The following is a 24,944-nucleotide window of genomic DNA, read 5'->3' on the forward strand; positions in this document are numbered from 1 at the left end:
CATAACTGCCCCCAAGAGAACATCCCTCTATCAACGAATAAATGGAAATATATTTTTTTAAAAGAGGATTCTTATCATTTATGCAGCTTCTTGATCTTATAGTTAATTTTTCTGATTAAGTCAATGTTGCAGATAAAATATTCTTAGTGACTGAATATTCATCTTAGGTGGGAGAATTATACTGTTGGTTGATTTTTGTATCATTTATTTGAGAATATTTTTGTTTCCGCACTCATTTATGTCCCTTTGCTTTTACAAGTGTCAAACCATTAACAGCTACTTACAAACAAAAAGTAATTCAGAGCATTCTTTTACAGGTTTACTAGAAAGGACAATAGAATTAAGTTACATAAAACATGGAAATGTTAAATTCAATACCCAGGTTTGTTAGTACCTAGTTTTTAAAAATCTTCTTGCTAACTGCCTACCAAAGCAGTGAATTTTCCTGATAAATAATATAAAAGAGTAGAAATCTTTATTGGCCAAGTCTGATTGGACACACAAAGAATTTTTCTTTGGTGCATATGCTCTCAGTGCATAAAAATAAAATATGCATTCGTCAAGAATCATAAGGTACAACACTTAATTATAGTCCTAATGTATAAATAAGCAATCAAATCATATTAGAAAACAATCAATATACTCTAAATTGTAAGGATACAAGCAACAAGTTAGTCATACAGTCGTAAGTGGGAGGAGATGAGTGATAGGAACGATGAGAAGATTAATAGTAATAGTCATGTAGACAGTGAATAGTTTGACAGTGGTGAGGGAATTATTTGTTGAGCGGAGTGATGGCGTTCAGGAAAAACCTGTTATTGTGTCAAGTTGTTTTGGAATGCAGTGCTCTATAGCGTCGTTTTTGAGAGTGGGAATTGAAACAATTTATGTCCAGGATGTGAGGGGTCAGTAAATATTTTCAGTCTTTTTTTTTTAACTAGTGCAGTATACAGGTCATCAATGGAAGGCAGGTTGGTAGTAATTGGTTTTTCTTTTCTGCAGATCTAATTATTCTCTGAAATCTGTGTCTGTCTTGTTGGGTTGCAGAACCAAACAAGACAGCTATAGAGGTTCAGATGGCAGACTCAATAATTCCTCTGTAGAAATGTATCAGTAATTCCTTGGGCAGTTTGAGTTTCCTGAGTTGGTGCAGAAAGAGCATTGTTTGTTATGCTTTTTCAATGCTGTTTTTAATGTTAGGTGTTGATTTTAGGTCTTGAGATATGATAGAACGTAAAAATTTAAAGGTGTCTACTGTTGATGCTGGTTTGTCTAGTATTGTGAGAGGTGGAAGGGTTTCTCTTAAAGTCTACCACAATTTCTACGGTTTTGAGTGTGTTCAGTTCCAGATTGTTCCAGTCGCACCACAAGGATAGTTGTTCAACCTCCCATCTGTATGCAGATTCATGGTTGTCTCGAATGAGACTGATCACTGTTGTACAATCTGCAAACTTCAGTAGTTTAACAGATGAATCATTTGAGATGCATTGGTATATAGAGCTAATTGTACAGGTATCTGATGTGATTCTACTTAGCTTCGCCTGTTGCTTCCTGTCTGTTAGTGTTCTATGTGTTCCATGTGTTCTATGCTTACAGTATTTTGAAAGAAGTTAAACTATTTCTTTACATATGAATAAACTATAATTTCAAGATTTATTTCTACAGCTAAAATATTAGTTAATGTATCAATACCAAAAAAAATGAGAAGTAGAAAAAGAGTATATATGAATTTGATAATAGAAAGACAGTTACCTGCCATGCGGTCAGGCAAGATGTACACATCAAATGTCCACAAGGTTCAATCTTCACATCTTTGTCATTTTCCGCACAAATTTTACAAAGCTGGAATGTGGAGCCCATTTCACAATATAATTCATATTGTTCCTGAAAAGGAATGACTGCAATGAAGAGCCTCTGAAAATGATAATATAAGAGCTACTTGGCTTAGCATTCAGGTTGTAACTTTTACATAATAACATATACTAGCAACACAAATTGCTACTGAATATATTCATATATGTTATTGCTTTTTCAAACAAATACATGTGAGTCTATTTATTTAAAAAATCTATTGCTCATAAACAACCATAATAAAGCACGCACAGAGCCTTGTAGCATCTTAACTAAAATAAGTTATTCTGACTGAAATCTGTTACACAAGAATCTACTTCATCAGAGAAATAAGGCATGATTTTGTTTTATTCAAACATAATCAGTAGAGACAGAATTTTTAAGCAGAAACAGAGAAAAAAAATAGTCTTTTGAATCCCATCCCAAAGTCTATCATCAACTGCATCCATTAATGATAACAAGACAGTAGTTCATTAAAATTTGGACAAATAGATTAATTCAGGTTTCTGAAAGCCCAAATACATTTTTGGTTTATCTAAATGCATCAAGCCTTTTAGAAAGGAATATTTTTCTAATATTTATTGGATTTAATAAGTAACTTTTTTGGTAATACAGTTGTTATATTGGTGGTAATAAAAAGCCTCAATCAGCATCAGAAACTGCGCTTAAAGTATATCTTTCTTTTAGAATTTTAAAGAAAGATTTGTTGCAGTCTCCTAGCCATTGAAATAAATACCTTTAAAATTGGGGGGAAATACAAAATATGAGTAAAAATCTCAAAATACTGTAAAAAGGTTAAATAGTAGAATCTTAAACTTCAAAGTGATGAATAACAGGAAAAAGAGAAGGGAGTAAAACTTAAACAAAATGATAAAAACAATTTTAAAAATCTTACCTGTCCCTTTGCCAGGATTAATTTTCAGAAAATTAAATGAAAACTAATTTGGGTTAAATTTTCCCATAGGAATAATAAATTCATTAAACTAACACATACTTAAAAGATATCTGAAATATTTTGGCAAATCTTTTCTTGGTATGATTAGCCCAGTCAAAGCTGGATTTTAAACTCATACTCAAAATTTTATATACAGATAAGTCTTTAATGAATATGAATAAATACATAACATACTGTAACATACACTCCGAGTGAATAATATACAATATACCTGTGTAACCTTTATATGATCATGTGGAATAGGTTCACAAAGTCCTGTCAGATCAGGATTATAACTTCGTCCATCTGGATAAAGATAGCTGAAATGGAAATAAATGTTTGGCTCTTCATTTATATTCTTATTGAATACTTAGATGATGAGTGAACAGTTTTGCTTTTTCTATTACAAATAGTCTTCAGTTAACTATGGTAATTGAGACAAGAATTTCCATTGCTTAGTGATGTGATTGCAAAGCTTGGTGTCATGTAGCAAAACTTAGTGATGACAGTTGCAGCAGTCCCAGTTGCCATCATTAAGTAAGGACTACATGGGTTTTTAAACAAGGATCTCACATGGCCATGACTTTCTGCCAGCCTGCCCATTGACTTTTCTCGTTGAAAGCCAGCAAGAAGTCACAATTTGCAATTATGACTGCAGATTATTGCAATTGTTGAAAATCTGGGCTGGTTGCTAACTGCCTGGATCATGATCATGTAGCTGGGAAGTTGCATTTGGCAAAAGTTTGATGACCAGTTGTAACTGCCATTTATTTAACACTGTCACCATTGCTGAATGAGTGATATTGAAAGACCATCTATATAGGTATCTCCTGCTAAAAATTCCTTTCTGGAAATGCCTGTTTTTTATTGAAAAGTCTATATTCTTAATGTCTTCCACAAAGAAGACCCTGCTAATTGCACCTCACTTTCCACTGCTGATTTCACTTAACAGTTGCAATCATTCTAATGCTGTTTACCCTAATTGGGGATACAAGAAAAAAATCTAAGTTGAACGTTTTAAGGGAAACTAAATTTCACAATTATGATAATCAAATCACATCAACAATACTTTAACTCAGGGGCATCAAACCCGATCACATCGCAGGCCATATCATGATGTATTGGGATTGTTTTCGTGCTTGCGAGCCAGAATGGGCGTGACCTCCACAGGCTATGCATTTGATACCCCTGCTTTAATTTGTGCCTGTTGTATTAGCAAACCATACCTTCTATATATAAATAATTTATACTCACAATCCTTCCCGGCTGCCATCAATTAGAGCTTGAAATAAAGGCTTATTGTGGGGTATTGTCTGTAAAATATTTCCATCACCAGTGACATAACCAATAGCCCACTGCCCAAGTCGAGTGCAACTTAATCTGAAAATGTAGCTATAAAACAAAGGACAATGATATAGTGAATGAAAGAGTTGATAAAGGCAGGATAAAAATAAATTAAAAATTAAGAAAGAAGATTTAGAATACAGTGGTACCTCTACTTACAAACTTAATTTGTTCCGTGACCAGGTTTGTGAGTCGAAAAGAAAATTTCTACTTAAAGAAAAGTAAGAAAAGGGAATTTTTCCCATAGGAATCAATGTAAAAGCGAATAATGCATGGAGGCAAGGAGTAGCAGAAGGGATGGGGGGGTGGGGGTGGAGACCCTGCACAGCAAAGCTTGGCTCCAGTTCCCTTGCGATTATCAGAGCCTAGAAACTTAAAAGTGCTTGTTTTGGCTGCTGCTCACAGTAGCAGCAGCCCAGAGAGAAGTGAATGTTCGTAAGTTGAAAATAGTTTGTGAGAAGAGGCAAAAAAACCATGAACACCCGGTTCGTATCTCGAAAAGTTCGTACGTAGAGGCGTTCATAAGTAGAGGTACCACTGTATTTGTGTAATCTAAATTTACCAATATTTTCCACTTTGGTTAAAAAAGTAGATAAATAAAAACTTATGTTGAGCTTTATGGAAATCTAACTATTTCTTAATTTAGTTGTAATCAGACCCAGCGTTCAGCTGAAACTTAACTGTTTGACTAACTGTGTATTATAAAGATTAAAGGCAGTTTCTTTACTATCAAATAGTTCTACGTGCTACATGGTTGCTCACTCAATTCCTATTTATAGTGGACATTGTTGTAAGTGGCTCACCATGTCACTAGTTTTCCTATCACACACTGTTTGGAAATGACAACAACACAAATCATTTTCTTTTTATAGAAAATCTAGTTGTTCTCTATAGACCCCTAGTTTTATATGTTCAAATGTTCCTGTTTCTACATATTGTTCATGAGAATAATTATTATGATTTTGAATTACTTCCTCCCAATCCCCCTGAACTAAATCATTCCTTCCTGCAAAGTTTCTGGTTGTAGTCCAATGTCATTAAATTATGAAATTTCTACCCATCCAGAATAGGCGTTGAATTGCTTACCTGAACGCCTCTTCTCGTACGGTGAGCGGGTACAGCAGTCACATGGGTTGCTCATGTCCAATCCGGTGGAACTGAGCCTAGTATTAAAAAAGCTTGCCGGATCCGCCCCTTCCCCAGAATTCGCGAATCCATAGACTAGGCTCAGTTGTGAAGCTCTGTAGTGTTCAACTCTCATTGTTAGAGGAAGAAAGATATAGAAAAAGGTAAAGAAGACACATACAAGGGCGGGAAGTGACTGCTGTACCCGCTCACCGTACGAGAAGAGGCGTTCAGGTAAGCAATTCAACGCCTATTCTCCGTACTGAAGGAGCGGGTCCAGCAGTCACATGGGACATACCCAATAGATGGTCCCTAGGGTGGGATTAGCTTGCTATCGTGTGAGATAACGGATTGGAGTACCCTTCTGCCGAAGGCAGCGTCCGCTGAAGCGTAAGAATCAATCTTGTAGTGCCTGATGAAGGAATTTGGTGAGGCCCAAGTGGCTGCTTTGCAGACCTCCTCCAACGGGGCTTGAGTCGCCCAAGCGGCTGAGGTGGCTGCGCTCCTGGTGGAATGCGCAGTGATGTTCCTTGGAACTGAGAGGGAGGCCGACTCATAGGCCTTAGATATAGTCCCTCTGATCCAACGGCCTATTACTGTTGAAGACACTTTGGCCCCCATGACTCTGGGATGATAGGCTACAAAAAGTGCTTCTGACCTCCGAAAAGGTCCTGTGCGTTGGATATATATTCTCAGCGCTCTGGTGAGATCCAGGGTGTGCCATCTAATTGCCAATGGATGGTCTCGTTGGAGGCAGAAGGAAGGTAGGACAATATCCTGAGATCTGTGGAACATGGAACTGACCTTGGGTAAGAAGGTGGGGTCCAGTCGCAAGACTACCTTGTCCTGATGAAATTGACAAAGGTCCCGCCTGATCGAGAGAGCAGCCAGCTCCGAAATGCGCCGGGCAGAGGTAATAGCCACCAGAAAGGCTACCTTAAAGGCTAGGTACCTGAGGGATGCCGATTTTAGGGGTTCGTATGGTGCCTGCGTGAGGGAGTGGAGAACCCGTGGCAAATCCCAGGATGGATACCTGTGGACCTTGGAAGGTCTGAGGTTGGCTATGCCCTTAAGGAATTCCTGAACTTCAGGGAAGGATCGGAGAGGCTGTCTGCGGGGACCTCCTAGGACAGATGAAATGGCTGCCAGATGACGCCGGAGGGTGCTGGTGGAAAGTCCTTTATGGAAGCCTTGCATAAGGAAGGAAATAATTCTGTGAATGGGGATGCACAGAGGGGAGATACCTTCCTGTAGACACCACTGGTGAAACTTGGACCACGTGTGGTCGTAGATTCGATTGGTCGAGCCCCTCCTGGCCTTTAAAATGACCTCCACTGAATCTGGGTCATGACCCCGCAGTTCTAAATCTCTCCTGATAACAGCCAGGCGGTGAGGTGGAACCACTCCGGGTCTGGATGGAAAGAGGCCCCCTGCCGCAGCATATCCCCCGAAACGGGGAGTCGCCAAGGGTCCTGGACGGACAGCTGTTGGAGATCCGCGAACCAGGGCCGGCGGGGCCAATGAGGGGCGATTAAGATTACTCTGGCCCTCTCGGTGAGGACCTTGTGAATCACGTCCGGGAGGATTGGAATCGGAGGAAATGCGTAGAGTAGGCCTGGAGGCCATGGACTCCGGAGGGCATTGATTGCTTCCGCTCCCGGGGATGGAAATCTGGCATAGAAGCGAGGGAGCTGGGTGTTCGCATTGGTCGCGAAGAGATCCAGGACTGGTAGGCCGAATCTGAGGGTGATTTGATGGAACAGGTCTTGATGGAGGTTCCACTCTCCTGGGTCTATCGTTGCCCGGGATAGCCAATCCGCCTGGACGTTGAGACTCCCGGAGATGTGATCGGCTAGGAGCGACTGGAGATGTTTTTCCGCCCAAAGGCCCAACTTGAGGGCCTCCCTCATGAGAGCCTTGGATCTCGTGCCCCCCTGTCTGCAGATATGGCTTTTTGTGGCAATGTTGTCGGTGAGAATGAGAACGTGCCGGTTGGGAATGCGAGGAGAGAAATGCTTCAGAGCCAGGGAGACGGCTCTTAACTCTAGCCAATTGATTGGCCTGGAAGCCTCCTCCGGGGACCACGTGCCCTGGGCTATCATCCCCTGGGCGTGGGCGCCCCATCCCGATAGACTGGCATCTGTGGTGATGACAAATTGATCCGGGCACCTGAACGGGGATCCTCTGTCCATGGCCGGAGACTTCCACCACTTGAAGGATCTGCGAACACTCAGTGGGATGACAATGCGTCGATTTGAGTTGCTGTGCCCTGATCTCTGAAAAGGCAACAGAAGCCACTGGAGTTCCCTAGCATGAAGGCGAGCCCAGGGAATGATGCCTATGCATGACACCATCTTCCCCAAAAGGGAAGATAGAGTAACTATGGATACTGAAGGATTAGATAAAATGTTAGAAATTAACTCCACTATACTGAGTTTTCTCTCGGGAGAGAGAAAAACCTGGGAGGATTTTGAATCAATAATGGATCCCAGGTGAGAAATGGAAGTGGAAGGTTGGAGGTGACTTTTATCAAAGTTGATGGAAAATCCATGGTCCTGAAGGACAGACATGGTGACAGCAAGGTCTGTTTTCACTCTCTCTAGGGAGTTCCCATGAATTAAAATATCATCAAGATAACATAAAATGTGAATGGGAGACGCCCGGATATAGGCCGCCAGGGACCCCAAGAGCTTTGTAAAGACCCGAGGGGCCGAGGAAAGGCCAAATGGCATCGCTCTATACTGGAAATGCCTGCCTTGAAAGGAAAAACGTAAAAATTTTCTGTGGCATTTGGCTATAGGGATGTGAAGGTAGGCCTCAGTGAGGTCTAAGGAGACCATGAAATCTCCTGAGTGAATGGCGGCCAAAATAGAAGACAGGGAGTGCATTTTAAACTTCCTATATTTGATGAATAGGTTTAGTTTCTTTAAATCCAAAATAGCTCTCCAACCTCCGGAGGACTTTGGAACCATAAATAGGATAGAGTAAAAACCTAGGCCCTTCTGACCGGCAGGGACCGGTTGAATGGCTCTGATGGACAAAAGATGAGAAATGGCCTCCTCCATACGGTTACAATCTGAGGATGACCTGGGAGAAGGGCAGGAAATAAAACGTTTAGGGGGAGGAGAAATAAATTCTAAAAGAAGGCCTGTTTGAACAGTGTCAATGACCCAAGGGTCCTTGGAGGTGAGACGCCAATTAGAGGCGAAATGAGCCAGGCGACCCCCTATGGGAATGGAGGCAAGATTACCATCTAGGTTTCTTTGAAGCCCTGTTAGAGGAAGCTCCCCTTTGGAAACGAAACCCTCTACCCCTGGAGTTCCTGCCTTGGGAACGAAAGCGGGGGGAATACTGACCTGAAGATCTCTGATAGGAAGCCGCTTGATCTTGCTGGCGCCCTGGGCGACGAAAGGACTGCGTTTTGGTAACCTTTTTTGTGGTTGGACCCAAAACCTTCTTCTTGTCCGTGGTCTCCGTGAGGAGTGGATCCAGAAGATCACCGAAGAGAAGGTCGCGCTTTAAGGAGCCCTGGGATAACTGCCACTTTTGGCGAACTCCCGCTTGCCAAGGGCGAATCCATAGGAGTCTTCTTGCCGTTGTAGAGGCTGCAATAGACTTAGCAGAAAATCTAGTAGATTGCAAGGTGGCATCAGCCACGTACTGGGCAGCTGCAAAGACCTTGTTGAAGTCTTGTTGACCTCTCAAGTCATCAGGAGGAATGTGCTGTTGAAGCTGGCGAAGCCACAGCAGCATGGCTCTGGAGAAGAAGGAGGCCGCTGCAGAACTTTTAATGGACCAGGAATCAGCAGTGAATCCTCTTTTGAGCATCAGCTCGATGCGCTTGTCCTCTGGACGGAGGACTTCCTCCGCCTCGCCTGGTACAGCCGCTGCCGAGTGAAGAATCTTGACAGGTTCATCTGGTTTGGGAAAGGAAAGAAGCTCTTCATAGGAAGAGGAGAGTTTATACAACTTTCTGTCCTTGGTAGAGGGATTAAGGCCAGAGGCTGGAAAATCCCACTGTTTGAGTAAGGCATCTTTAAACAATTTAGGCATAGGAATTACCTCGTTATCCTCCTGTTCCTCTGTGAAGTAAGGTAAATTCTCCTCCGGGGGATCAGTGGAAGTGGAGGCTTGTTTCTCCTGGGCCGCTAATCCCGTAGAAATTCTAGCTTTGAGGAGGAGAGATTTGAATAGTTGAGAAGGAAAAATAGTAATTGGAGGAGGAACTTTTATTTGGGATTCCTCATCCTCTGATAAGCCCTGAAAAGGGTCTTCATCCTCCTCTACATCCTCATATTCATCCTGGGAGGATTCTGAATCATCCTGAGTAGGAGCTCTGACCGCTGGGGAAGAACCCAAGGGGCGGGAGGAACGAGAAGGAGGAAGAGGTACAGGAAGCTCATTGATGGAGGAGAGTTTGGCATCAATGGCTTTGGACAACACAGCAAAAATAGATTGGAACTCAGGAGGTAAACTGGAAATATCAGCAGAAATGGCAGAAGAATCCCTAAAGGCCTGGGAGGATCCTGGCTGGGGGGAATCTTCAATAATATCTGGTTCCTCTGGACCTATGCCCCATAGGTTAGGTTGGGGTCTGTCTAGGTTTGGCTCATCCAGAGATAACACAGGGACCCCAGAAGGAGGCAGACTAGAGGCCTCTGGTGGGTCTTGGCTACTGATTACTTGGGCCTGCACTTTTAAACGTTTTGCTGATTTGTCATGGATTTTTTGTAGGGCTAGGTCCCTTCTCTTCTCGGCCCTGGTGACCTTGGTCGAGGGGCGGGCCCCTGGAGAAGAGGAGGAAGAGGCCTGGGGGATACTAGTAATCTCATCGCCTGTAGGCCTGGCCTCTCTGGGACCTTTAGTTGTGCCTCTCTTGGGAAAGGTAGCCATAGTCTGACAGTTAACAGAAGACAAGGCTGAGCCAATGACTGAATTAAAAGGAGAAGATTTCAAGGACTTCCCAAGAGGAATGGATCCTGCTTCGAGGCCTCGAAGCTGCTGAAACGTGAGGACAATCTGGGCAAACCCAGAGTTCGTGCCCCCAAATCCAGCGGGGCCAGCCTCCCTAAACTTAGTAATTAAGTAAACCAAGGCACTCTGGTTGGAGGCTTAGCCGGTGGAGAATTTAGCCTGGGACCCCCAAGGCCCGCTCCCGGATCCACGCGGTGGACTGAGGCCTACGCGGCTGGCAGAAGGCCAACACGAGAGGCCTAGATTTTAAAAAAAGGGCGCGAAGGCCTTCGCGCCGAAAAGATCGCTGCTGAGAATTTCTAAAGGGAAAGCGATCGACTAAGTCCAGGAGACTAGAAGGCGTCTCACTCCGCAGGAGGTATATTATAAGCCCTTAAATATTTATATACAGTAAATAATCAAATTTCAATGGTATAAATACTTGCACTAGGACCTCCAGGCCTAAGGATTAGAAGAATCCACAAGCGGCCGCAGGAATCGTAACCGGCAAAACCGCCGGGGGAAAACGAAACCGCAACTTCTCCCAAGGAAAGAAAGCCAAGCCGCGTTTTTTTCTTTTTTCCTTTTAAACGGCTGGCGCAATTAGTGCAAGTAATAAAATAAAGACAATAAATCTTACTACTTTTTGAAGGAAAGAACGAAGGGAAGGTGTTAGAATGTCGAACGAGCTATCACAATACAACCGCAGGATATGCGAACTGAGCGAATTCTGGGGAAGGGGCGGATCCGGCAAGCTTTTTTAATACTAGGCTCAGTTCCACCGGATTGGACATGAGCAACCCATGTGACTGCTGGACCCGCTCCTTCAGTACGGAGAAACTTGACTAACTAGTGGCAACCTTCCATAATCTACTGAAGTAAATTGGCAAAAAGTATTGAGTTCATTACCTTCCTGGTTTGGTGCTATATTTCTGTAACCGTGCTTTAACTTCATCATAAGTCAGAAATGCCATATATCCAGGATGAGTCACAGCTAGGAAGTTCCAGTTTCTTAATATTGAACCCCAAGGCTAAGCGTAAGTGAAATATATAAAATATGTATTTATATGTATATACTTAATATATTATATTTTTATCTCAATTTCCTCTAATAATAAAGGAAATATTTTCTATAACACGTGCTACATACCCATCAAAGATAACAGCCATTTAAAGTTAGTTACAGTGAAAAATAAGGCATTTTAATGTAATGTTCAGATTAGAAAATAGCTTAAAAGTGAGCAAAGAATTAAGAATCTGAATAGTATCACAAGTTAATAGAAATAATTCAAGACTGAAATAATCCCATTTCAGATCCCAAACTAATGAAAAATACAAGCTTTTATTAAAATGATGAAAGCAGTATCACACTGAAAGCCCTTTGAACTATTTTGTGAAAAGGAGCAGGGTTTCTGTCAACTGCTTTCATAAGTCTGCAGTTCACCCTGTACCATTTATATCATGCCTAGATTAAACCAATTTCATGTTCTGAATAAAAATGTAGAGTAATTAAAAATAAAAAATGAAAGCAGCGCATGAACGGAAATGGAATTTAATTGGTAACTTAACTCATGATTTACTAAGCCAAGATAATTATGCTATATCAGTTCATGTTTTCATGTGAATTTATTTCAAACAGTAATTTAAAAAAAACAATTGTCTGTGTACCTTTTAAGGTTTTATGTTACCCACAAAACTAGTAATATGATGTTAATTGTATTACCTCTGCTATGAAAAACGTAAAATATATCAAATTTAATAAGAGAAATGGTATAGTGAATAAAACACCTCCTCCTAGTAGGAAAAAATTACAAAATCCTTCCATTTGTCTAAAATTGCAAAATCCAGCTATGTTCAAATAATAGAAAAAAAGCATGTTCAGTATTATTTCAGTTTAGCTAAATTACCTGAAATAATCTTGTGAAGATATCAAATTCAAAAACTGAAATATAGTCATTGCACGTTAGATCAATAGTAGATTTCAAAGCCATTGCTTCCAGACCAGAACTAATCTGATGCACCTCATGAAGACATTGTCGAAATACTTTCCAAGGCACTATGGTCCTACAATAAGGAAACAATATATATTTGTGTATATGTATATATCTATATATGTTAGATAAGACACCATTTTTAATTAGACATAGCTGTCTTTAATAACCACTTATTTGGTAGTTAAAAGTTAAAACAACACTGAAAGAAGAGGAGTTATGGTAGGTTCCCATAATCATGGGCATCACAGTGTCTCCACGATCATGTTGATTATGATTTGGTTGCTTTGCAATTGGCTCACAATTATGACATGGCAGGATCCAGCAGTTGTGTGATTGTCATTCGCAATTTTCACTGCTGCCTTCTGATAGGAAATTTCTCCTCTGTTCTAGGTTGGTTGTCTCTTTGATTATTTTCCATCCATTGCTTCTTGTCCTGCTTTCAAGGGCTTTGGATAATCATCCCCTGGGATACTGGAACACTGGTATCCTTCTTTTCATTAAACTATACATGTCCCAACTCCTACACCTGTTCTTCCCATGTTTTAATTTTCAGTCCCCTAATCATCTTTATTGCTCTTCTCTGAACTCTTTCTAGAGCCTCAACATCTTTTTTATTGTGGCAACCAAAACTGGATGCAATATTCCAAGTGTGGTATTACCAAGGCATTACAAACTGATACTAAACTTTTGAAAAAAGTATTAACATTTCATGTGATTTTTTATTCTACCTCTTTATTAATGAAGCCTAGGACTTTTGGCAGCTACAACAAGTTGCTGGCTCATATTTAATTGATTGTCTAGAAGGACTCCCAAGATTCTTTTCACAGTTACTTCTAATGACCCAGGTATCACCTATTCTATACCTATGCATCTGGTTTTCCTTCCTTAAATATAGAATTTTACTTTTCTTACCACTGAATGTCATTTTGTTAGATAAAGCCTAGTGTTCAGGTCTGCTGAGATTCTTCTGTGTGTACAGCATATTTTCTAAAGTGTTGTCTATTTCTGACAGCTTAGTGTCAACTGCAAATTTGATGAGTTCCTCATTTAAATCATTTATGTAGCTATTGAAGAGAACTGAGCCTAACACAGAGCATTGAGGAACCCCACTGCATACTTCCCTTCATTAAGGATTTCGCACTTGAGTGCATTTGGTCAGCCAGTTACAAATCCATCTAGTGATAATCCACATTTTTCTATCTTATCAGGTAGTAAGCTACGGCCTATTTTATCAAATGCCTTACTGAAGTCCAAGTAAATTATATCTACAGCATTTTGCTTGTCCACAATTTGTCACATTGCCAAGAATGCAATAAGATTTTGCTTATCTATTGACTTTTCTACCAACAACATTTCTATTTTACTTGAATTTCATCTTTTTCATGCTTTTCAAGCATATTAATGAAAGTATTCAAGAATCAAGAAATCAACTTGGAATTGAGATAGCAAGGAGCAGTAGATTTGGAGACTACTAGGAAGTGGCTATTTCCTTATTCTAAAAAAGCAGGAATACCTCCACAGCACAGTAAAGGGTAAATAGCCAGGGTGTTGAAGAGTAGTATTACTTTCTGGAAACAACTGTAAAAGGGAATGGAATTGTTGCAAAACTGTGCTCCCAGGACCCAACCCTAGATTTATTTAGGAGACGAGCACAGCCAATGTTATTAAAAGCCATTAGGAAGTTCAAGCTAGCAAACTAGCAAAAACATATACAGTACTTCATATCCAATTCTTGGCAGAAGTTATCAACAAACCAAAGCAATTTTCTTCCAATTTCCTGATTGGAATGCCTGTTAAAGTAATTAGATATTTTTCTTACAAATGTACCTGGATTTACAAAGCCATTGCCTTCTCACACATTTTAGGCACATGTATTAAATTTAAGAGGAGATCTTCCTTATCAAAGAACATTGTTGCTCTTTTTCTAAATGGCCTTTTAGCCTACTTATTTGAACTGGAAGACAAGTGGTCTCCATCAAAAAATATATTAAATATCTCCCTGAATGGGACAAAATCCAACATGATCAGATATCAGCTAAGTTAAGCAAAAATCAAGTAAACAATTGCAGACTGCTTACAACTTCAATATCTACCACTATAAGAATATTCAATGTGATAAGATAGGAGCTTGCTGTATGTACTATGACATTTAATATTTGTGTCAGCAAGACATTTAACTATAAATAATTTATTTTAATTACAGGTAGTCTTCGATTTGCAAATGATCATTTAACATTCCGAGTTACCACAGCCTTAGAAAGGGTGCTTTATGGTCTATAAAGCTCTTTCAGCATTGCAATGTTATGCTGCCCTTCTCTGTGGTCACATGATAGCATTTTGAGTGCTTGCCATTTTGGTCACATTTACAATTGGTTGTAGTGTCCCTGTGATCATGAGGCTGTGATCTGCAATGTTTTTTTATGATTTCCTGTGTTTTTTGCCAGTTTCTGACAAAACCCACCCATTTAGGAACATGGATTCATACTGATTTGCTATTTAATTGATACATATTGCGATATGTAAAGACTTGTGATATATACAACAAACCAATTCAATAGTGTGCTCTTCTCATAAATCCTATCGTCTATATTTAGCAATAATTTAAAAGTTTATTTTTTTATTGTCTATCACAAGTTTCTATAAAGAACTTATCACAAGTTTCTACAAAGAACTATCACTTGATAAAATATACTAATAAGATAAAACAATTGAAATAAGATTGAATACCAGAGGCCATTTTCAAGTACAATGAAATACAGACTGTTGATTGGATTAGAAGCATTTAATACTTTATATGTTTTTAGTCTGATTACCATAATGTCTTGAAAGTTTGATTCGTATATATTTGTGCCCAAGTTAAAAAGAAAAAAAAAGCATTTTCAAACTAACTTTTCATAACAAATTTAGCTTCAAATATGTAATTTAAGGCAATTAGACTTTTTGATTAGAGGAGTTTTCATGAGCAGTAGGTTTCAGGTCTTCTTTAGACAAGCAATAACGCTATGCTTCTAAAAACAATTCCACAGCTGTTTATAGTCTGCTTCATATTAGCAATTTTTGGGAAGCATACTTACATCAACCATTCTTTGCAAACTATTACCAAAAAGATCCATTTTAACTGGGGGGGGGGGGAGAGAAAATGTCAGTTTTCAGGAATTTCTGTTAAAATATGAAAGTGTACCACTGAATTGTTTGTTGTTTTTTATTATTTATTTCTTGCATTTATTCAATTTGTAGCTCACTGAAAATAATTTGTCATTTATGATAATATTATACAATTTATATGAGTGAATGTGAATGAACTAAAAAGTAATAAAAAGACACTCATGAAATAACCACTAGCAACTCTACCTTCTATATTGATATAGCTGATACTTACTTTTCTCCAAAGAACTTCTTCCAGAATTCTGCAGCATCTGCTTTTGTGATACGAAAGTTATCACCCTGGAATTGAGCATTAGGGAAGATTGCCTTTATCTCTGCAAGCATATGACTGAAGATGAGGGACAATTTTGTAAGATTTCGTCTGCCAATACAAAAAAGAAAAATAAAGAAAAAAACTGAACAAAGAAATTTCATTTAACACATAAAAACGACTACAATCATACAATAGGAATTCCCCTTCCTAAAATTAGGAACTAGCAATGACTTATAATTGGAGAAGATACACCAATATACAAACAAGCAATGGAAAGGCAGAAGAGTAATCTGAGAATAAAACAGTTTAAATCATTGCTGACAAGCAAAGAGCTAACGTGGATGGGGTTACTGTTTCAGGAAGAAAGACAAAAAAATGAGGAAGCACACTTCTTTTCAAGTTATTTTGAATCCATCAATCCACATTGCTTTACATTAAAAAAACCAACCCTCACTTGGCTGTAGGAAACCAGCAGGGAGTCACAAATTGCAATCACATGATTACAATTGTTGAGAATCTGGGCTGGTTGGGAATCACATGACTGTGGTGAGCTGTATCTGGCAGAATTTTGAGGAACAGTTTTAATGTTTATTCAACACTGTTTCAAGTTTTGCATATCAAAATGTCTCAGAAAAAACTGTCAAACCTACTCCAACCAAATAGCACCATACAACTAGCTAAAATCCTCCTTAAATAATAACCTTAAATAAATAAAAGAACCAGCAGCCCTAGAAGAAGAAAAAAAGAATTCTCTACAATACACAGTAGTAACTGTAATAGCCACTATGTAGGATAAACAGGCAGAGGACTAGCAGAGTACATCCATGAACACCAATAGTAGTAACAAGACTTTATGAAAACTCTTCAATTTCACAATACAGGGACCATAATTTGAACTGATAGACTGTGAACATCCTAGACCAGTGATGACAAACCTTTTTCTCTCTCTCAGGTGCCGAAAGTGCGTGAACTATTGTGCTTGCATGAGTGCTTACACCCATAATTCAATGCCTGAGAGGGGAAGTGGGAAATGGCCCATTTCCCAACTTCTAATGGGCTTGTTTTTTGCCTCCCCTAAGCACCAGAGGCTTCCTGGAACCTGGGGAGGGCAAAAACACCCTCTCCTACCCTCGGAGGCCCTCCAGAAGCGGAAAATGTCTTCCTGGAGCCTCTATGTCAGCCGAAAATCAGCTAGCCGGTGCGCACATGCGTGCTGGAACTGAGCAAGGGCAATGGCTCGCATGCTGGCAGATATGACTCCGTGTGCCACCTGTGGCATGCGTGCCATAGGTTCACTATCACTGTCCTAGACCAACTAAGTCCAAAAAAGCAAAAAAATAAAAAATAAATTCAGGCAAATTAGTCATCAACAGCACATAGAGATAAAAATACTATTCAAGAGAGAGAAAGACAACTGAGACGCTAAACACAAAAGAAAAGGATTTGCCTTGCGACCAGCAATCAAACCCTGATAAGCAGAGATTAATACCAATATTAAAACTAGATGAACAATTAAGAAATAAACAATATCCCAATTAAGAAAGCAGCAAACAAACAACAACCTAAACAATCAACATAATCACTATCAAGAACTACCAAGAACACTCTCACTAGCAGACAGGACAAGCCACACAAATGATGAGCAAGCCCCATTCCCTTCTAGAACTCATGATGTTATTCAATTGGGTAATGAAATATCTGCAAGAAAATAAGCAATTTCAGAAAGCACTAGGGGCTCCACAGTTTGTTAGTTTGTTGAGAAAATGTATGTAACTGCCAATTTACCGTCAGTGACTTTGGCAGTTTACAATCTAAAAAACAATCAAAAGCAACAACACCCCCCACCCACCCCTAACAATAATCAGTCAAATAAGCCACTTTATGAGCTCCACCTGACTCTGGGTTCCCCAGACCCCTTCAAAACCTGGTCTTCAGGGACTTGAAAAGTCTGATAAAGTGGAGGCCAATCTTATCTCCCTAGTATGTTCCATAGGGAGATAGATACTACAGAGAAAGCCCTTCTTCCTGGTCCTGCTACATGAACCACCTTTGAACACAGAGCCTTTTGTGCCTTCCCATTCTAAGGGGTTAGGTAGTTGTGAGTAGGTAAAGATGGTCCTTCAAGTAATCCAATCCCAACTCATGTAGGACTTTAAAGGTGACCTGAAATTGACAGCCAATGCCGTTCCCCATGGAGAAATAACATAGGTGAACATCAAGGCTTACAGAAAGCTATGCAGTCTGCTGCATTTTTAACTAATTGAAGCTTCTAGATAGTTTTCAAGGAAAGACCCGTGGAATGCACACTGCAAGAAGGGAAGTGACTAAGGCATGAGGGTTCAAGGGAGTCAAGACAGGAAGGGAATAGGGTATGAATGACTGTGAGAAAAATTGTTGGTCCAAGAAATATTATCTTTTATTGGTACTTCAGTCTTGTTTAGGTTGATATTCAGGCTGAAGAGCACAGCAGCAACTGATAATTTGTTCAGTATCAATTGTAGATTAATGTTTTTCTTTGCCTGAACAAGAGTTATCAGCAAAGAGGGTTTCTTAAATGACTGTCGGGAGGCATGCGTTTAATCATCAAAGGTCAAAGAATGCTGCCCAATTGGTACCTGTTAATGTATGCGCAAAGTAACCCTTGAATAATAAGGATATGCACATGGAAACATTTATGAGAGTAGCTATGAATACCGTAATTATTATTCAGCCACAAACCATACACTAACTTGAGTTAAAGTTAACTTTAAGAAATAGCACAATCCAATATACAGTACAGGTCATACACATAATAGTCAGAATAACAGTCCAAATAATATCCAATTACAAAGTCTTCTTACTAGTCGTGTCATGCACAATAAACAAAGATACCAATGTATAAACACAGCTTAGATACAACAGAGAACAGAATGTCAAAGAAAGTAGATCAGAGAGAGAGTTATCATCTCTAGCTTCCCCTTATGGCAACCTGCAACACAATCAACCAATCAGAAATAGCATATAGTTAAACCTACAGACATACATTTTTGTTTTATATATTTCCAACCCAACTGACTGGATAGATTCCTAATAGCACCTCCTTCAGACTGGGTAGCATATGACAATATTCAAGTGAAAAACCGATTGAATAGAACTGGGACTAGCATTCAAACTTTATCCCATTGGAAATGGCAAATGAAGCTGATGTATCCGGTGGATACAAATGATAAGTCACTTTCCTAAGTGATTTCTTTTTGAAGGCCTTTCTGAACTTGATCTTCACTGACAAGTTTAAAGGCTTTAGCTGTTATACTCTACAATTGGGCAAATTAGTGCTGCCTGTTCACCTGATCTTTCAACATTTTATCCAGCTAATCAATCCTCAGATCCAGTTGGCTGGAAGACATTAAATCTTGATGGAACCACAATCCTGCACTCATCTGTTTGTAGGGAAGATTTCTACTTCTATCATATCTATCCCAGATTGGCTAACAAGTAATGCAATGATTTAGCTTAGCAACACTATGCTTAGGAAGAATCCATTGACCTTGGGATGGAAGAAGAAATGACCACTGGAGCAGGAAGCAGCCACCATTCAAGCAAACTGGAATATAAGTAGGCTTTTATACTAAATCCAGAGACTCAATTATCATCCCAAGCATTTAATCTTTATTTATTTATTTTATTTATTATTTAGATTTGTATGTCGCCCCTCTCCGCAGACTCGGGGTGGCTCACAACAAGTGAAAAAACAATCTACAACAAATCTAAATTACTGTTTAAAAATATTTAAAAGACCCCATATTCTAAACACACATACATACAAACATACCATTCATAAATTGTATCTGCCCGGGGGAGATGTTTCAGTTCCCCCATGCCTGACGACAGAGGTGGGTCTTAAGGAGTTTACGAAAGGCAAGGAGAGTAGGGGCAGTTCTAATCTCTGGAGGGAGTTGATTCCAGAGGGCCGGGGCCGCCACAGAGAAGGCTCTTCCCCTGGGGCCCGCCAACCGACATTGTTTAGTTGACGGGACCCGGAGAAGGCCCACTCTGTGGGACCTAATCGGTCACTGGGATTCGTGCGGCAGCAGGCGGTCTCGGAGATAATTCTGGTCCAGTGCCATGAAGGGCTTTAAAGGTCATAACCAACACTTTGAATTGTGACCGGAAATTGATTGGCAACCAATGCAGACTGCGGAGTGTTGGTGAAACATGGCCATACCTAGGTAAGCCCATGACTGCTCTCGCAGCTGCATTCTGCACGATCTGAAGTTTCCGAACACTTTTCAAAGGTAGCCCCATGTAGAGAGCATTACAGTAGTCGAACCTCGAGGTGATGAGGGCATGAGTGACTGTGAGTAATGAGTCCCGGTCCAGATAGGGCCACAACTGGTGCACCAGGCGAACCTGGGCAAACGCCCCCATCGCCACAGCTGAAAGATGGTTCTCTATTGTGAGCTGTGGATCGAGGAGGACGCCCAAGCTGCGGACCCTCTCCGAGGGGGTCAATAATTCCCCCCCCCCAGGGTAATGGAAGGACAGATGGAATTGTCCTTGGGAGGCAAAACCCACAGCCACTCCGTCTTATCCGGGTTGAGTTTGAGTCTATTGACACCCATCCAGGCCCCAACAGCCTCCAGACACCGGCACATCACTCCCATCGCTTCGTTGACTGGACATGGGGTGGACTCAGGTCAGAATTTATTTTTATTGTCAGTCTCCACTACAATGGAGTTGACCTTTACACCCAAATAGCTGTTTCCTCAGGAAGAACTTTGTTGCAAGGTTGGCTTGTTTAGTGGAGCCCTGAATCACTGACTCCAGTGTATTGCACTTCAAAGGCCTTGGAGGTGAATATGAATTATAAAAAATTAATGATCTACTATGTGAATTCTGCTGTTCTATTTAATTTATTAATGCCTTATTTTAAGCTATGGAATTCTATTGAGACTTTTGATTGGAAATTAGGTGTGCATCATATTATTTATATTTAGGTAATGATGGAAGAGACAGCTGTAGCTGATTCCCAATACTGCTGGTTCGTGAGCTTGCCTCATTATTCTATATGTCTTATTTTGTTGGATTTATGAGTATTTTTCTCCCTCTTTTGGATTTATTATAGAAATCAGGAGAACACAATCTCAGGTAACATTACTTGGTCTTCTCTCAAGGAAAGGATTATCACTATAGGCTGTACTGGTATCTAGACCAACAGAATGATAGAACATGGTTCTCAACTGTTTCTTCACCATTTAAATATATTTTATGGCTACAGACCCCAGCCATGAACCCCCAAAGTTTAAAGATTTAAATCATAACATGTTTTCACTCCCCCCCCCCCACCAATGACACTGTGGCTCTCCAGGGGTCTGCAGACCACAGGTTGAGAACTACTGTGATAGAAATGTTTGATGTTGATGCTGCATCTTGATTATTTCTTGTACAAATGGTACAGCACCACCACCACCACCTATTTACTCTTTCTTCTTTCTGGAAGAAGATTGAAGAGGTGGGGTTTATTAGAGGCAGAAAGAAGTCTTAAAAATCTATCTACAGTACATCTAGATGAAGTAGACATAACCTTTTCCTGTTAGCTTAATCTTTGCTGACTGAACAGCCAAAATACATCACAAAAAATAAAATTTCCCATCATCTTCTTAGAGAATGAAATCATTTTCAGTTAAATGAAGAATATTTTCATTGCCTGAATATAGATACTGGAACATGTGTTGGGTTTGGGTTTTTATATATTTTTATATGTCAAATATTTTTCCTAGAAGACTTTTATTGACAAGTTATACTTGTGCTTTGATTTTCATTTCTGATTGACTTTTTTTAAATATTGTATTTGTGAAATTTTAAGTATTAAAAGCTAAACAACAGTGCTTTAGCAGCAGATGGACAGGATATTTAAAAAGGAATTTAAATCAACTATTAAATACTGTCACTTCCGAAAATCAATAAAATATTACCTATTCTTATCAAAATAACCATTTTATTTTCTTCTGTTTTGTTTTAGGAATGTGTTGCTTTAAACCCTAATCGTTATGAATTGATATGTAATGCTGAAGAGGCATTAATATCACATTAAAATGCAGCTATATTGCACACTTATTCTGTTTTAATTAGCAATACACATTATATAATTAATATGTTCACCAAGTTTTAAAGTTGTATATCTTCAATATGCTATAAATAGGTTTTAACAAATAGTTTTTTTTATGTTTGTTTTTAATTTGCTTTCTGTTGTAGCATACTATTGCTACAAAATTGTTTACTGTGTTTTATTTTTTGCATTAATGCTTTTAACTATTTTGTAGCAGTTTGGGAAAAATAAGATAAATATTTAAGAAATAATGTAATTCAATTATCATATTTATATTTACATTTGAAGCAACCCTTCAGATGAGATTTTTCTCTCTTGAGAAAATACATTAATGAGTAATTTGGAAGCCTTTCCAAAATGGACTCATCTACTACTATTCTGTGATGTATTATTTAGCATTTATAAATCCCTGATTTATTTATTCCCTATTCTGTTTCTCCTGATCCTTCTGCTTTTATCTATTGCTACATTCAATTTCTTTATGCAGCTTATGAAATCTCATTTACTGGAAAAATGAAATAGTCTCCCTTAAAAATACTTCACATCTTTCAGAATCTTTATCGTGTGGCAAATTTCAAATATCTTTTTTGAAGTCAAGGCGGGAGGGGGAAAAGATAAAGTTTTCATGTTTGAAAGCATATATATTATAAATTATAACTCCCAAACTTATGATTGTATGGTTTCTTATATCTTACAATTTGGTAGAGTATAACCTTGTTCCCTTTCGAATTCTTCTATCTGGGCCAGTGCTGCAAACGAAGCACCAAGCATTCAGTATTAAACTGGTGCTTTCTGCTGAAATATAGCAGTAAACAATTTGATTGCTCCATGAAGCTCCATGGCCATAATAATGTTTTATTTTTAAAGTTTCAGTTCCAATTCAGTGTAGTGGAAGGAACAATGTTTTTACTTAGATTTTAAAAAATAATGATTATCCTATTCACTTCCATTATCCTGCTTTTGAAAATAGCTCTCTTTTGACCTAAAAAAATAATCTTGTCTCCAAAAACCTCCCTACCCCAAACAATAGCACTGCTATTTGCTAGATACATGACACATGTAACTAGGACCAATTTTTTCTCTTTCAACCAGACATATACTGGTTCTAGCTACGAGTAGATCTCCTCTGTAAAATCCCACTTAACAAACTTTACCTAAGTTAGTAGCTTAAGTAACTTAGATCAGGAGGTTCAGAGCAAGATCTGCTAGCCAAGGAAGGAAAAAACTTGGCTTTAGTAGTTTCCTCTTCATTCAGATATTCCACTCTTCAGACAAGTGGAAAATATTGACGGACAGGAAGAGGAGCTGCCTCCTTCTGAATTGAAGTCCCGGGCACATATTGGAAGGGATGTACAGTACTGTAAGCCTGGGGCCACCATGTGATAGACAGCTTTTAGCTCTAGATAATCTTACAAGCCAGTTGAAGAAATGATCCAAATATCTCTCCCCCACCTCCTCCAGAGCAGAGCTAGGTAGTTGTGTGACGGGCAACTAGTGGCAAGACCTATTTTCTCAAGCAGAACAAAATGCCTGCACAGTACACGAAGCAACCATCAGGGCAAGCAGCATAGCAGTCCAAAGGCATTAGGCATTGCCTATTCAATTGAACTTGGATAAGCAATCATTCAGCCTGATGGACAATATCTGATTCTTGCACTTCCTGAATTTGCTACTAGTTTCCCTCATTTCAGCAGACAGGCAATATTCTTTTTATATTAACAATACAAGAAAGAAGTATCCTTATCATCTACTTTATCTTGATCTGGTTAAAATGAACTTCATCATACATTAGTCTGCTTCTCTAACCACCAGCACTTCCCATGGTGCTGGACCTGAGCACAGATGGCTGTTCCTCTATAGCAAGTTGCTAAATGTAGTTCACATAGTAGCATAAGCTACATAGTAGAATCTGCTAGGCCTATTTATTGTCATCAACAGCACTGACTGGGTCTGTTTGTTCAGGGTTATACTAATCAGCATTGATATCCTCTCAACTAGTAGAGCTCCTTGTATAAAGACCGTAAGACTGTTGGTTATTTCCACCATGACATGAAAGAGAAGCAGATTCTAGACCAATTCCAAATTATACTTCTCTTAATTTTGGGGACTCATGACAATTTTTTCATGGCAAACTTCTTATGCAACTCTGATAAGTCCTTGGTACTATAAAAATAAACTCTCACACTCAGTGAGAAGCCAATAAGAACAAGCCTTATAAAAACAAAAAACAGAAGGAAACTAGTTAGTCTGCTCAATAAATAAATTCATTCATTCATTCATTCATTCATTCATTCATTCATTCAAGGATGTATTGGTAGTATACAAAGATATAACAAGGTTTATACACATGATACTAGTAAGAGAGAAACATTAGGACAAGGGACGGAAGGCACCCTAATGCACTTATGCACGCCCCTTTACTGACCTCTTAGGACTTTGATGTCAACAGTGGATAATTTAAGGGTAAAGTTTTGGAGGTTAGGAAATGATACTACAGACTCAGGTAGTGAGTTCCATGCATTAACAACTTGGTTACTAAACTCATATTTCCTACAGTCGAGTTTGGAGCGGTTTACTTTAAGTTTGTATCTGTTGTGTGCTCGTGTATTGTTGTGGTTGAAGCTGAAGTAGTCGCTGACAGAAAGGATGTTGCAGCATATTATTTTAAGGGCTATGCTTAGGTTGTGTTTAAGGCAACATAGTTCTAAGCTTTCTAAACCTAGGAAACAGGTTTTGTTTGTAAGTCTAGTTTTTAGGGTATTCTGTTGCAAGTGGAGGAGTAGAGGGCTCTTCTAGTAAAGTATCTCTGGACATTTTATGAAATGTTTATATCTGAAATGCGGTGTGGATTCTAGACAGATGAGCTGTTTTTAAGGATTGGTCTGGTGAAAGTTTTATATGCTCTGCTTAGTAGTATGAGATTACTGGAGCAGAAGCTTCATAGGATTAGGTTTACAACTCTTGAAGCCTTTTTGGCGATGTTGTTGCAGTGGACTTTGGCACTTAAGTCAAAGTACCAATAAGGGGAGAGTACAAGAAACAACATACTGTAAAGAGAATATTGTTTTTTAAGGAATGATATAGTTAACTGCAGTTGCTAGAATTATTTTAGTAGTATCCTTAACTTTCTCCAGTAAATATTATTGTCCTTGGATTTTTTATAAGCTTATCTAAGCGTTTCCATTTGTGCCTGCAGTTAAGGCCTAACAGATACTTTTCTGAGAAAAGACTTTGGAT

At 39.2% G+C, this 24,944-nt stretch overlaps 1 protein-coding gene across 6 annotated transcripts in view; it reads right to left on the minus strand.

The window, feature by feature from the left end:
• The window catches only part of CBLB (Cbl proto-oncogene B), an 80,641-nt gene that overhangs the window by 30,308 nt on the left and 25,389 nt on the right, over window positions 1-24,944 (minus strand). For 3 of the 6 annotated variants that reach the window (XR_011558962.1, XM_070750097.1, XM_070750096.1), the window contains exons 4-9: window positions 15,581-15,727; window positions 12,115-12,271; window positions 11,117-11,238; window positions 4,040-4,177; window positions 3,018-3,105; window positions 1,753-1,884 (exon numbers count right to left, since the gene is read on the minus strand). Coding sequence is in view for 4 of the 6 variants with exons in the window: in XM_070750097.1 (XP_070606198.1) it covers window positions 1,753-1,884; window positions 3,018-3,105; window positions 4,040-4,177; window positions 11,117-11,238; window positions 12,115-12,271; window positions 15,581-15,727 (784 nt within the window). In the remaining 2 variants the exon portion in view is untranslated. Of the gene's footprint in view, window positions 1-1,752; window positions 1,915-3,017; window positions 3,106-4,039; window positions 4,178-11,116; window positions 11,239-12,114; window positions 12,272-15,580; window positions 15,728-24,944 lie in introns of all 6 variants that reach the window. The other 3 variants (XR_011558961.1, XM_070750095.1, XM_070750094.1) reach the window with 1 other exon arrangement.

This window comes from Erythrolamprus reginae, chromosome 4, assembly GCF_031021105.1.
Source record: "Erythrolamprus reginae isolate rEryReg1 chromosome 4, rEryReg1.hap1, whole genome shotgun sequence".
Lineage (NCBI taxonomy): Eukaryota > Metazoa > Chordata > Lepidosauria > Squamata > Dipsadidae > Erythrolamprus > Erythrolamprus reginae.